This window comes from Pteronotus mesoamericanus, unplaced genomic scaffold (assembly GCF_021234165.1).
Source record: "Pteronotus mesoamericanus isolate MK-2021 breed Mesoamerican mustached bat unplaced genomic scaffold, CSHL_Meso_final contig_24, whole genome shotgun sequence".
Lineage (NCBI taxonomy): Eukaryota > Metazoa > Chordata > Mammalia > Chiroptera > Mormoopidae > Pteronotus > Pteronotus mesoamericanus.
The window spans coordinates 8,436,456-8,450,750 of NW_026555100.1; the positions used below are offsets into that span (position 1 = coordinate 8,436,456).

The 14,295-nt window shown below is 47.5% G+C and overlaps 1 protein-coding gene across 1 annotated transcript in view; it reads left to right on the forward strand.

The window, feature by feature from the left end:
* LRRC20 (leucine rich repeat containing 20) overlaps positions 1-14,295 on the forward strand; it is a 71,316-nt gene that overhangs the window by 35,656 nt on the left and 21,365 nt on the right. The window contains exon 3 of the mRNA XM_054572666.1: positions 6,026-6,175. Coding sequence (XP_054428641.1) covers positions 6,026-6,175 — 150 coding nt within the window. The remainder of the gene's footprint in view (positions 1-6,025; positions 6,176-14,295) is intronic.

The following is a 14,295-nucleotide window of genomic DNA, read 5'->3' on the forward strand; positions in this document are numbered from 1 at the left end:
ACCTACAGCCAACATCATACTCAACAAGAAAAAACTAAAAGCTTTCCTCTTAAGATCAGGAACAAGACAAGTACGTCTGCCTTCACCGCTCTTATTCAACTTAGTACTAGAAATTCTAGCCACAGTGATCAGACAAGAAGAAATAAAAAGCATCTAAATTGGAAACAAGGAAGTAAATCTGTCATTGTCTAAAGACAATGTGATAGTGTACATAGAAAACCCTATAGTCTCTACCAAAAAACTACTCAACCTAATAAGTGCATTTGGCAAAATAACGGGATATGAAATCAATATTCAGAAGTTGATGGCATTTCTGTACACCAACAATGAACTATCAGAAAGAGAAACTAGGGGGGAAATCCCATTTACTATAACAACAAGGAAAAATACCTTAGCATAAATTTAACTAAGGAGTTAAAAAAAACAAAAACCCTGTACTGAGAAAACTGTAGAACACTGAAGAAAGAAATTGAGGAAGATGTAAATAAATGGAAGCATATACCATGTTCATGGATTGGAAGAATTAACATCATTAAGATATCCATACTACCCAAAGCAATCTATAGATTCAATGCAATTCCTATTAAAATACCAATGGCATATTTCACAGATCTAGAACAAATATTTCAAAAAGTTATTTGGAATGAAAAAAGACCCTGTATAACCTCAGCAATCTTGAGAAAGAAGAACAAAATTGGAGGGATCCAAATATCTTATATTAAACTATACTACAAAGCCACTGTAATCAAACAGTCTAGTACTGTCATAATAACAGACACATACATCAATGGAACAGAATAGAGAGCCCAGAAATAAACCCATGTCTCAATGGTCAATTAATATTTGACAAAGTGGGCACGAGCATAAAAGGAGTAAAAACAGTCTCTTTAATAAATGGTGTTGGGAGATCTGGACTGGTACATGCAAAAAAATAATAATAAAAAGAAAAAAAGAAAGAAACTAGACCACCAACTCATACCTTACACCAGAATAAGCTCAAAATGGATAAAAGACTTAAATATAAGTCGTGATACCATAAAAGTCCTAGAGTAAAACATAGGCAGAAAAATTTCAGATGTCCCATGTAGCAATATTTTTTGCCGATGTATCTCCTAGGACAGGGAAATAAAGGAAAAAAAGTAAACAAATGTGACTACATCACATTAAAAAGCTTCTGTAGGGCTAAAGAAACCATCAGCAAAATGAAGAGGGAACTAACCATATGGGAGAACGTTTGCCAATGATATATCAGATAAGGGTTTAATCTCCAAAATATATAAAGAACTCATACAGCTCAATGCCAGGAAGACAAACAATCCAATTAAAATATGGGAGAAGGGCCCTGGCTGGTGTGGTGGTGTGAATGCTGGCCTGTGAACCGAAAGGTTTCTGGTTCAATTCCCAGGCAGGGTGGCTGCCTGGGTTGCAGACCAGGTCCCCAGTTGGGGGCATGCAAGAGGCCACTGATCGATGTATCTGTCGCACGTTGATATTCCTCTCCCTCTCTTTCTCCTTCCCTTCTCCTCCCTCTAAAAATAAGTAAAAATAAAATATTTAAAAAATGGGAGAACAACCTGAAAAGACATTTCTCTGAGGAGGACATACAAATGGCCCATAGATATATGAAAAAAATGTTCAACATCACTAGCCACTAGAGAGATGCAAATTAAAACCACAATGAGATATCACCTTACACCTGTCAGAATGGCTATCATTAATAAGGGAAAAGGAAACCATAGTGCACTGCTGGTGGGAGTGCAGACTGGTGCAGCCACTGTAGAAAACAGTATGGAATTTCCTCAGAAAATTAAAAATGGAACTGCCTTTTGACCCAGCAATTCCACTGCTGGGAATATACCCTAGGAATCCCAAAACACCAATTCAGAAGAACCTGTGCACCCCTATGTTCATAGCCATGTTATTTACAATAGCTAAGTGCTGGAAACAGCCTAAGTGCCCATCAGTGCATGAGTGGATCAAAAACGGTGGCACATTTACACAATGGAATACTACGCAGCAGAAAGAAAGAAGGTACTCCTACCTTTTGTGTCAGCATGAATGGACTGGAGAATATTATGCTAAATGATATGTGCCAGTCGGTGAAAGACAAATACAATATGACCTCGCTTATAAGAGGAATCTAAGAACAAAATAAACTAACAAGCAAAATAGACCCAGAAACACAGAAACATGGAACAGACTGACAGCAGTCAGAGGAGAGTAGGTGGGGGATAATGGTGGAAAGAAGGGGAAGGGACTAGTCAATAAATACGTATGAATGACCCATGGATGTGGACAACAGTGTGGGGCTGACTGCAGGAATATTGGGAGGGCTGGGCCGGAGGAGGGCAAAGGGGGGAAAATTTGGACAACTGTAACAAAGTAACAATAAAAAAATAAATAAAAATTAATAGCAAAAATAATCAACATTATTTGAATATTTTGACTTGTCATCAGTGATCATATTATAGCTTCACATACAAAACTATTTTGAAAAACATCTTTGTGAACTTTTCTACTTTTCTTAATATTGGGTTGGCCAAAAAAGTTCGTTTGGTTTTTTTCTGTAAGATGGCTCTGGTAGCACTTAGTTGTCTAACTTCATTCAAAACAATTTTGTTAGATTGTATTGTGACAGCTGTCATCTCAGCATGCTTTAAAAAAAAAAACTTTGCAAAATTGGTGAATTTTTGTGTAGCCATTTAATATTGAAGATGGAAGAAAATATGCAACATTTTTGGCATATTATGCTTTATTATTTCAAGATAGGTAAAAAAAAAACCAACTGAAACTCAAAAAAAGATTTGGGCAGTGTATGGAGAAGGTGCTGTGAGTGATCGAACGTGTCAAAAGTGGTTTGTTACGTTCCGTGCTGGAGATTTCTTGCTGGGCAATGCCCCATGGTCAGGTAGACCAGTTGAAGTTGACAACAATCAAATCAAGACATTAATGGAGAACAATCAATATTATATTATGCAGGAGATAGCTGACATGCTCAAAATACCTAAATCAATAAAGTTATTGGAGAAGATGAAAATGTCTTTTATTTTACAGAAGAAACCATACGGACTTTTTGGCCAACCCAATGTTAGTCAAATACATTTTTCACAATGACTGTCTCTATGTATTTTATATTATTGTTGCCATTTGGAATAGAATTCTTAAAAACTATATTTTTATTACTGGCATATAAGAATATTATTGAATTTTGCATGTTTATTTGGATCAGCCACTTTGCTGAGGTCTATTTAATTTGTGTTGTTAGATGACTTTGGGTTATTGAGGTTACACAGCCATATCATATGCACATAGTAATCATTTTTGCCTGTTTCCAATGTTTGTGTTTTCTATTTCTTTGGCCAGAACTTCTAAGACCATATTCAGGGATGCTGGTAATGGAAGGCATCCTTTTCTGTTCCTTGTTTTAAAGGGACAGCTTTTGATGTTTTCTTCGATGTTGCTCCTAGTTTGTAGATCTGCCTTTTCCATCTAATGGGCTGATATGATTTACGACAACCACATCAAAGAACTCTTTGGAGCCAGCTGTGCTTCTGGCATAAAGCACTAGGGGACTCATTGTTTGGAAGTGTTTGTTCTTTGTAGAATCTCCAGCCTGCCGCAAACTTTGAGCCCACAGAGCTGGTCCAGTTCCAGCGCTGATCCCTACTGAGAGATCCCTACTGAGCCTGTCTTCCTGGGAATAGTTCCCCCATGCTGACGTCACTCTCTCTTCTGCCAGCCCCACCTGCTGATAGAAATTCCAGTGGTGCTTGGCACCACGCAGCAGCAAGGCTGGGCTCACCTGGCACAACCCTGGACCTGAGGAGGCAGTAAGACACTTCTTCATAGGATGCCCTCCCAAGGACCTCTGTGGACCCTACATCATCTGGACTTTTGTGTATATCCCACCTGTCCCCTTTCTTTCCTCATCAGCTCAGGGAGGTCACCAATTCCCCTGCCCTGTCTGAGCCTGCTAGACCTCTGCTGGCACTGTGCTCTGGGGTCTTTCCAGTCCAGTGGGAAAGCAGAAGCAAACAGGGGTTAATACAGTACAGGATGAGGAGGTTTCATTCTCACTATATGAGACTAAGGGGCTGGAGCAACTACCTGCTTATGGCAGTAAGAGAAGGCTTCTTGGAGGAGGTGACATTTGGTCTGGTCTTGGAGCAAGAGTAGAGATATTATGAGGCAGATGAGGGAGTATGGCTTCTATTCTGACTGTTTCTCTACTCTTTGCATTATTGTTGACATTCAGAATATGATCTTTGTAAACTATCTTTTTTTTTTTTTTTTTTTACTGGCATATAGGAATATTATTGATTTCTGTATATTTAATTTGGAACAGTCTTCAAAGGCTTAGGAGCCTGGGGGAAGCCTGGCCTCTGGGGAAAACACAGGAGTTTGCTGAGAGAGATGAGGCAGTGCTATCTGAGTTGGTGAGTGCTCCTGGGGTTCAGGGGTTGGGGGGCTGGCAATCACTTAGGGAAGAGAGAAACAACTTCTATAGCATCACCGCTACATTCCTGCCAGGCACTTTGTTCATACATTTAGTACTTTTAGTACATTTTAATACATTCTCTTTTCCTGACAGCCCTACTAGGTTGATAACGATACACCCATTTTACAGATGAAGAAACTGAGGTTCAAAGAAGTTGCATGACTTAGATGAGCCCTATCTCTTAGCCTTTGTGCTTTCAGTGTTTCCCTACTGCTGCTGTATAAAACAACTTTATTTAGATATAATTCACGTACCCTACAACTCATCCATTTAAAGTATACAATTTATTGGTTTTAGTATATTCATAGAGTTGTGCAACTATGACCACAAAGTTTAGAACATCTGCATTACCCCTGCAAAGAAACCTTCACCCCTTAGTCTCCATCCCACAATCCTCCCATGCCCCCTGCCTTAGGTAACCATGGAGCTACTTTCCACCTCTATATCTTTGCCTCTTCTGGGCATTTAATATAAACAGCCTCATACAATATGTCATCCTTTGTGACTGGCCTATTTCACTTAGCATAACGTTTTCAAGGTCCTTCAATGTTGTAGCATATATTGGTATGACATTTCTTTTTTCTTTTTTCTTTTTTTTTTGCTAGACATATTCCTTTAACGGAGATACCACATTTTGCTTGTCCATTCAGCAGTTGAGTAGCATTTAGGTTGTTCCCATGTTTTGGCTGTTATGAATAATGCTGCCATGAGCATCCATGTGTAATAGGTTTTTGTGTGGACACATGGTTTTATTCTCTTGGGTATATACTAAGAGTGGAATTGCTGGTTGCATGATTTTTTTAAAAAATCCTTATTTCTTGATTTTTAGAGAGAGGAAGGAAGTGGGGGAGGGGAGCCATCAATTTGTTGTTCTATTATTTATGCATTCATGGGTTGATTTCTGTGTGCACTCTGACCAGGGATTGAACCTGCATCCTTGGCACATCAGGATGGTGCTCTAACCAACTGAGCTACCCAGCCAGGGCCATATGGTAATTTTTGAGGAACTGCCGGATGAGGCTCCACAGCAGCTTCTTCGCTGCCTCTAGTACAAGGCTTACTTATCTTCAGAGTGACAGGACTGGGGAGAAGGTCAGTCTACAGAGTCTGTGTGAACTCTCTGTTTTCTAAGATGTGGACTACTGTACAGTAGTCAGAGGACTTGCAGCTTCACTAAAGGAGACTTTGATGATTCCACAGGGACTGGTGTAGTTTGCAGGGCCTCAAGGACATTGCCATGGATGCTGGTTGTCACTGTGCTGGCTGAGCTCTGCCTTCCACATTCTGACTAGTAGGCTGTGGTAATAGAGAAGGTGCTGGAATAAACCCTAAGGTTCAGGGTACGAGGTAGGGACAAGTGTGGTAAAGAGTGATAAAGGCTCTCGGAAGAGGGAGGGCAGGGTTTCAAGCCTAGCACAGCGGGGACAAGTGGGAGAGCAGGGAGGCTGGGAGGGGAGACTGGGTCTGGTCAAGTCCTTGGGCTGCTGTGGCTGCCAACTCTGGTCTGTCTTTCTTCTTTGGCTGCAGATCTGGCCGAGTGCAAGCTGGTTTCTTTCCCCATCGGCATCTACAAGGTGTTGCGGAATGTCACTGACCAGATCCAACTCATTACGCTGGCCAACAACGAGCTCAAGTCCCTCACCAGCAAGTTCATGACCACATTCTGTCAGCTCCGAGGTAGGCCCTGGTCAGCTCAGGCCGGGGGCACACGGCTAGCCCTTATATTCGGGCTCTGACCCTGTTGAGAGTATAACTAGGACCAGTCCTGTCAGCTGGACCTGGGAAGTCACTCCTGGGGGTGGGGGAGGCTTTGAGAATGGACCCAGGTCCTTCTTGAAGCCTGGGAATCTCTGTGTCACTTCTGCCTAGATGGCTGTGAATCAGCCTGGCTAAGGGCCCAGGGTGTGGCTCCTGGAGTGATTTCTCTTATTCTGAACAGACCAGCGGGGTGTTTGGGGTCCTCAGGTCCTGGAGTAGTATTTCTTGGTAGACTTGAAGAAGCCCCCTTCCGCCCCCCAGTCTGGCGTTGTTCTCCTGTGCTGCTCTCTCAGCTCGGGAGTGACAGGTTCCAGGAGTGTTGGTGTTTCTTTCCTCTGCTGGGCACACAGAGAGCAAGTGGACAGGGGCGCTTGGCAGGGAGATGGGCTGGAAGCCAGCAGGTGGGCATTGCAGACCCTGTTGAAATGGCTCCTCTGGTTGGACAAGCAGGGCGCAAAGGACACTCCAGTGCCTGTTCCCCTCTCTGCACAGCAGTCCCTCCATTGTCACTCAGTTACCCACGGGGGAGCTGGGACCTGGGCAGTTGGCATGTGTTTGCGAAATGGCGGAGCAGGAGAGTTGGGGAGAGCACAGGAGGCGTAGCCTTCCTTCCTTCTAGAATCCTCTATCTGATAGAGTCATGAAAAGGGTCTAAGAGCCTGTTTGGAGAAACCAGGATGTAGAATGCTGATGGAACAGGAGCAGCACAAGCGAGCATAGCTCACACAGCTGATGTCAGGCTCCCTACAGGCGCTTCGGGCATTGGGCAGCGCCCAGGGGAGAGGGAGGTGTGAATCGGCAGCCAGTGACTCAGGAGGGAGCTACAGGCAGGACCTGGAAAGACCACCAGCTAGGTACAAACACAAGGGCAAGGAAGAGGAATTGGCCTGTGTAGAAAGCTTATATTGTTACATAATACGAAAGCCATAAAACACTAGATGTAGCCCAAGGGCCACCAGTTGGGAGAATCTCCCATAAAATATTAGAGCTGTCTCTGTTACCTCATTTCAGGGGTGGAGAAGGAAGGGCCGGGACAGAAGGGGCTTCTCCGGGGTCTCAGAGCAACACCTCGGTTGCCCACCTTCCAGGGCAGGGCCACCTTTCCAGCCCACGGGCATTAGCTCGAGGGTCCCCCAGAGCTGTATGCTGCCAAGTGGGATTGGATGCTGCTTTCCAGAGGAGGATGGAAAGATAAAAATGGGTGGTGGGGGTTGGCTGGAGCCTGTCGGAGGGGCACCGTCAGGCAGGGGCGCTTCCTGTGAGTAAGAGGAGTGCAGCCATGCTTTTCTTCATTCCCTGACCCTTGAGCACCTCCTGTGGCCCAGACCTCTGCCCGGAGGCTCAGAAACAAAGGCCTCTAGACCAGGTCTCTCCCTGAAGGAATCCAGGGTGCAGAACAGGCTCGTCAACAATACTGAGTGCTGTGATGCCGGTGCGGCCAAAGCGCGCTGGGACTGCTGGGAAAAGGAACGAATTCTTCCCTTCCCGAGAGTGGAGAGCGACGTGGGCAATGGGGTGGGCGTGGAAGCAGAGCCTTTCAGAGGATTTGACATTTGGCAGCGCCTTGAGGGATGAGTGAGCAGGCCCTCCCCAGGAGGACCGCAGTGAGTGCCAGAGCAATGTGCTCAGAGCCCTGTGCACTCGCCCCCGGACCTGGGAACATACACGTCATCATGTCCTCTCGGTCAGAGGTCCGTGGAAGGATAGAGTTTGAACTCCCGCTGTCCGTGCCTTGGCTTACCAAGGGAAGGCTGCCCGTGCCCAGCCGGGAGGGGCTGGAGCTGAGGACCAACCTGGCAGCCACACAGACAGCTCTGGGCCCCAGCCTTTGTCATGGTTTCTCTTTCAAATAGAAACACCCTCACCTTTTATGTGTGAAGAGGAGGCTTAAGTAGGGTTTGCTGGGCTCCTCACAGCCGGCCAGTGTCCGTTTCTGGGTTCTGGCGGAGGAGGGGGGCTACTCTGGTGTTGGGAGAGAGCCATCTGCAACTCCTTGCCTGCCAGGTTGTCACCTGTCAGTGTCCTGGGGACTGTCATCTGCTAGGCCCATGGTCCCCTCTGAGCAGGGTCATCTTTAAATGATTGCCTCTCCTTGATGTCCTTCACCCATTTCATGGCAGGAAAAAGCAAGACCTGGGAAGGACAACGGGACAATGAAATCAGTCCAAAGGGCAAGTGGGCCCCAGGATCCAGCTCTGGCTCTTTTGTCCGCTCTTTTCCTGGGCTCCCCTCTCCTCACCTCTTCATGCAAGTCACTCAGCTCTTCTGACTGAGTGCGTCCTGGGCCTGCCAGGCCAGACGTGTGTGAGGTACACCTGCAGAAATGAACAAGGCCACCCGAATGAGAACTGGCAGGGCTGCTTTTACAGGGCCTGCCCTAGCAAGGGAGTCAGCCTCTGTCCTCGGATTTGGCAGAGACTCAGAGGCAGGCAGAGGAGGGGGAAGGCTTTACCATGGACAAAAGGGAAGCCTTCAGGCAAGCCCTGATTGGAGGCTATTGGCCGGGGAAGCGGGAGGCAGGCCAGCTACCAGTGGGGCATCCTGTGTGATTGGCATTTGGCTTTCTCTGGTTGGTGCTGAGTTGGACGTGGGGACAAAAATTAAGGACACTGTCAGTAATCAATTCCTGGCCATTTGGGGCCAATTGTTGCAGAGAGTATTGTTTGGCTTCCTGGATTGTTGACAGAGAAGCCGTCTGACTTCCTATAAGTCCGACTTACAGCAGACTAACTTCCTGACCTGGTTACTGTACAGATGGGTTGTTTCCTGGGCAAGTTGCTGCAGGTTGTGGGTCACAGTTCTATTTTTATAGTTGCGCTGGCTGTTGTCTGTGTGTATGTTCAGTGTCTCACAGACTGCCTTTCAACGCACTGCAGCAGTTCCTCGTGAGCACCTGTTCTGGGCCCGGCCCTGGGCATGAACAGGTGAGTAATAACAGGGGAGCCCAAATTCACCAGGTGCTTAACCCTCGGGGCTCCATGCTGAGGCTTTTACATGCATCACCTCATTCAGTCCTCACAGCACCCGATATTTGGGAAGGATAACAAAACTAAGACCTAGACCTGGCCCTTGGGGAGCTCCCGGTCTCTCAGGGGAGCCAGGTTTGCTTCAGCCCCTGGGGTACTTTTCTTTCAGTGATGGCCCTTAGCAGGTGAAGGAGGAGGGAAGAGGGGGTACAGTGCCAGGGACATGGAGCAGACACTGAAGCTTTGCAGCGGTCTGTTTTGGTGTGGGATCAGGCAGATCTACTCTGATGGGCACACATTTTCTGGTTCCCTCAGCACAGCCGTTGCTGAAACAGTGGGTCTGGGAGGGTCCATCACAGCTGAGTTACCCACAAGGAAGCTCCCAGTTGCTGATGACCGAGAGTTCCTGCCTGATGCCGAGGCGGTGCTAAGGCTGTGGCCTGCTGCGTCAGTTTTTCCGTCAGGTCTCAGGAGCATCTGGCCCCTAGGGTTAGCTGGCTGACTTCAGGGGGGAAAAGGCCGGCTGTCCGTGACCCCTGCACGTACGCCTACAGAATTAAAGGAATCCAAGTGCCGTGGCCTCCGGCATACTTTGGATAGAATCCCAGAGGTGGGACTACCAAGGCCAGCGGGTGAGAGCGTTTTAAGGCGGTTGATCTACACCATGAAGTTGTCAAGCACTGATGTCTCCCTGAGCCCGGGGCCCATCAGGAGGTGAAAAGCAACCTCTCTGTGGTCAGGCTGGACCAGGACCCACAAGATGAGAGGCCGGGTCGTTCGGTGTTTAAAGCCCAGACACCGAGGTTGAGCCCAGTTCTGGATTGTGACATCTTCCCCTTCCCCTGCAGATCCGAGCTCCCTGCCGATTTTAGCTCTGTGGTTAGGTGCAGCCATCAGAGGGCCCGAGCCGATCGGAGGAAGAGAGGAGAGGATGGTCAGTGAGCTTGTTCTCCTGGCCACCTCCCTGTGAGGTCCGCCTCAGGCTGGCTGTGCCCTTAGTCTGCAGGTCACTTTTCTCAAGGCAGCTTCAACACAGCTCTCTCTTTCTGGGTGGTGACAGCTCCCTGCTTTTCACCCTGGGTTACTGCATGATCCCTTGAAGTTCCCCTGTAGCCTCCCACATCTTTGGAAATACTTTTTTACAAATAAACCCTCCTGGAGTTAGTTTGAGCTGCAGCTCTTCCTCTTGGGGGCCCTGACTGATACTCTGCAATTTATTAGTTCCATACCCACAGGCAGATTATTTAACTGCTGTGTACTTCACTTTCCCCCTTGGTACGATAGAATAATACTGGTAATAGTCTACCCCATAGGGCTCTTGTGAAGACTGACTATGTTAACCCAGGCACAGCCTGAGAGCAGCTGCCTTCCCCACGCTCTCCAGCATAGTACCTGGCACATAGTGGGTGTTCCCAGCTGAAGGGCTGAATGAATGACTTCCTACCATGCAGTCAGCAGAGGAAGGACCCTACCAAAGATGTACACATCCTAATTCTTGGAACCTGTGACTGTGTTACCTCACATGGTAAGAAAGACTTTGCCGGTGTGATTAACTTAAGGACCTTGAAACCAGGAGATATCCCGGATTGAGTGCATGGGGCCAGTGTAAATATGACGGTCCTTGTAAGGAGTCAGGAGGGACGGAGTCAGAGAAGCGGATGTCATGACTGCAGCAGAGACTGGAATGATGAGGCTCCAAACCTATAGAGGCTAGAAAAGTCAAGGAACAGATTCTCCCCTAGAACCCTCAGAAGGTCCAACTCTGCTGACTTGATTTGACCTCCATAACAATAAGATGGTAACTTTGTATTGTTTTAAGCGTCCAAGTTTGTAGTGATTTTTTTTTACAGCAGCAATAGGAAACATACACACCAGATGGGTCCAGAGCCTCCTCCTGCCTTGGTCTCCCCACTTGCTTGCTTGCCCTCCCACCTCATCTCACTCTGGAGCTGGGGTTGTACCCCAAAAGAGAAGCCTTTCTCTGAGGAACTGCCCTGCCCACTTTTCTCAGCTGCCTTATTTTCCTCAGCTCCTCCCGACGTTCGGCCCCTCCCGTGGCACACAGGCTAGGTTCTGGTGGAGCTCAAAATTATCCTCAGTATGTTTTCTTGAAACCCTTCGTGGGAGCTGCTGCCCCCACCGCTGTGGAGGTGTGGGTTAGGGATGCAGCAGGGGAAGGAGGAGGTTGCAGTGTCCCAGTGGGGCAGAATCTGAGACCTGCTTTCCTCTCCAGCACAGCCTGGGTCTGTGACTCCGGCAGGAGGGGGCCTGCTCTCCTTAGAACATCCTCGCAGGAGTGTGTTGCTCCAAAGGAATCCGTGGCCACAGAATAGCTCTTTCTTTGATCTATTACTGTATAACAAGCCACCCTAAGATTTATGTGTTTTAAACAACAGTGTATCATTTCCTCCAGCTCTGTGAGTTGGTTGGTTTCTGCTGGGCGGTTCTTCTGCTCCATGAAGTACAGACGGAGATCACCTCTCCGAGGAAGGTGCATCCTCCGGGGCCTTGCTGCATGTGGCCTCTGATCTGCTTGGACCTCCTCACAGCACAGTGGCTGGACTCCAAGAGGAAGGAAGTGGGTGGTTACAACCTGGGCTTGGAGGTTCCAGAACATCACTTCTGCTGCATTCCACTAGTCAAAGTGGCCACAAGGCCAGCTCAGATTCAAGAGGTGGGGAGCTAGACTCACCCTCTTGGTGGGAGTTGCTGCAAAATCTCACTGCAAAAGGCACAGGCACAGTAGCAGTTGCTGGAAACAGCCGGCACAGAGGCTTTCTCAGTTTATTAGACGGAGCACTGATGGATGGCGATTTTACCGTTCCTTGTTTGCACAGCTCCTGGGTGCCCGCTGTTCGCCAGTCACTGTGCTAGGAACTATGAGGAAACAGTTACCCCTGGGGTCTGAAAACCTGGCCCTGGCATTTGCAAGCTGTGTGACCTTGCAAAATTGGACGAATTATGGGGACCCCTCTGAGTTTCCACTTTGTCATTCTGAAATGGGCACTATACTATTACTTCACAGAAGTGTATAAATCCCACATGCTATTAACTTGTTTTCTTTATTTATATATTCTTGTAAACCAAACTAAATATATATATAATTAAATGGATGAATAAATGAAATAAACAAATAGGAATAAATGCACAGGAGTAAATGAAATAAATGCCCTTTGGAGGGGAGTTGGAGGCAGCCAGGAGAGCCACTCCTGCCACACAAGCGAGCACCTCCATCTTGCATCTTGCAAACCCTGCAGATCCACAGACTCCGGGTGCCCCCCTGCCCACCTGGCCAGGGACTCGTGTGCACCCCTGGAACAGTGGGACGTTGTTTGCAACTCTGCATAAACTCTGATGCCTCGGTCAGTACTCCTGGACACGGCCCAAGCTAACATTCCTCTCCCACCCCGTGTGCCATGCGGCCTCACTGCTTCTCTGTTCTAAGCTCCAAGCAGAGACCTTCACTCTTGGCTCCAAGATTTATAACAGTTTCCATCCTCCTTCTGCCCATCTTACCCTTTCCCATGCATTTCTGTCATTATTATAAAGCTGTGAGGCTTCACTTGAAAACAGGTTCCTGTTATTTGTCTTTGAATATGTAACAGATGCACACAATACAACACTCCAAGGGTTGGAGAGGGTAATAGGGAAAAATAAGTCTTCCTCTTACACCTGTCCCCAGATATCCCATTCCCCTGCCCAGAAGCAACTACTGTTACCAGTTCTAGACATATTTATTCTACACCAGTGTGAACCTAAGTGTGTTTAATGTCGGCAGCATTGAAAATGTACCACCATGGGTGGACACTGCTGCGAGCACTTTGCAAGTATAAAATATTTTAACCTTTACGACCCTATAAGGTCAGTACTTACATTGTCTCCATTTTTTTTTAAATGAGGAAATAGGCAGGGAGAGTGTAAGTAACTTGTCCAAGGTCACACAGCGAGAAAGAAGGGGTTGGCGCTGTGGGTCCAGATCCACAGAGCTCCTTTATAACGAACTACTAACGGGAGTAGAGGGAATGCACTGTTTTAGAAGTTGCCTTTTTTTACTTAGCAATACATTTTAGAAATTGGTCCATGTTGGGACGATGACAACTGCCCTGTCCTTTTCATGGGGGTAGAATGGTTAGCGCTGCATTTTAGTTTGTTCCAAACCTGGTTAGAAGTTTTCGCACCCCTTCCCTCTGTCTACCCATGGAGTGAGTGTCGCTTTCAGAAACTTCACTCCTGTCTCCATGCCCCTCTGTCCCCTGTGGGCAGCGGCTGCCCCTGTGGAGGGCATGAGCCATTTGAAAGACACTCACGACCACGCCACACGGACCGACTCAGCTGCAGGGGGCCTTTGCCGGCAGCGACATGACTGCTCCTACGTGTGGGGGCGGCAGCCAAGGCACTGATTGGTCCTCGGTGGACAGGCATTTCTGGAGATGGCACATCCCCTTGCTGCCTGGCTACAGAAGTACTGCCAGCCGGCCTCATCTCTTCCTTCATGGTATCAGCAGGCCCTTATCCTCTGGCATCAGTCCCAGGCCTCTGAGTCAGCCTTGGCAGCTGTCCAAGCTAAGGATGCTGCGGAAGTAATAAGAAGGACTTGGGGAAGGAGGGGTCCATTTAACAGACACCGGAAACCACAATTCAGTAGGGATAATAAATAAGAGAATATCACGATGGGCTGCTCTCACCCTGGGGACAAGTGATGGGAGAGGATCTTCTTCCAGATCCCATGTCGATCCTGGCAGGTCAAAGTGTTCAACTCTGAACCCTGGTGTAGGAGAGCAGGAAGAAACATCTGGAGGCCCCCTAATGCTGCCCCCCTGGGACCACAGGGCCTCAGCCCTCTTTTTTCAAGAGAGAAGGTGGTGAGACCCTGGGTATTGCTGTGACCTCAACAATGAGAAAGAATGTATTGCAACCCCAGGGGCGAGAAGCCAAGCTAGATGTGGCGGCAGCTGTATTTAGTTGGAAGCTAAGCACATCAGCCAATCAGATGGCTGGGCTGTTGGCTACACTTTTGTTCTTCCTCTGAAGTGGAAACAGCAGAGAAAACCTCGAGCGCCCAGCTTGAGGGGG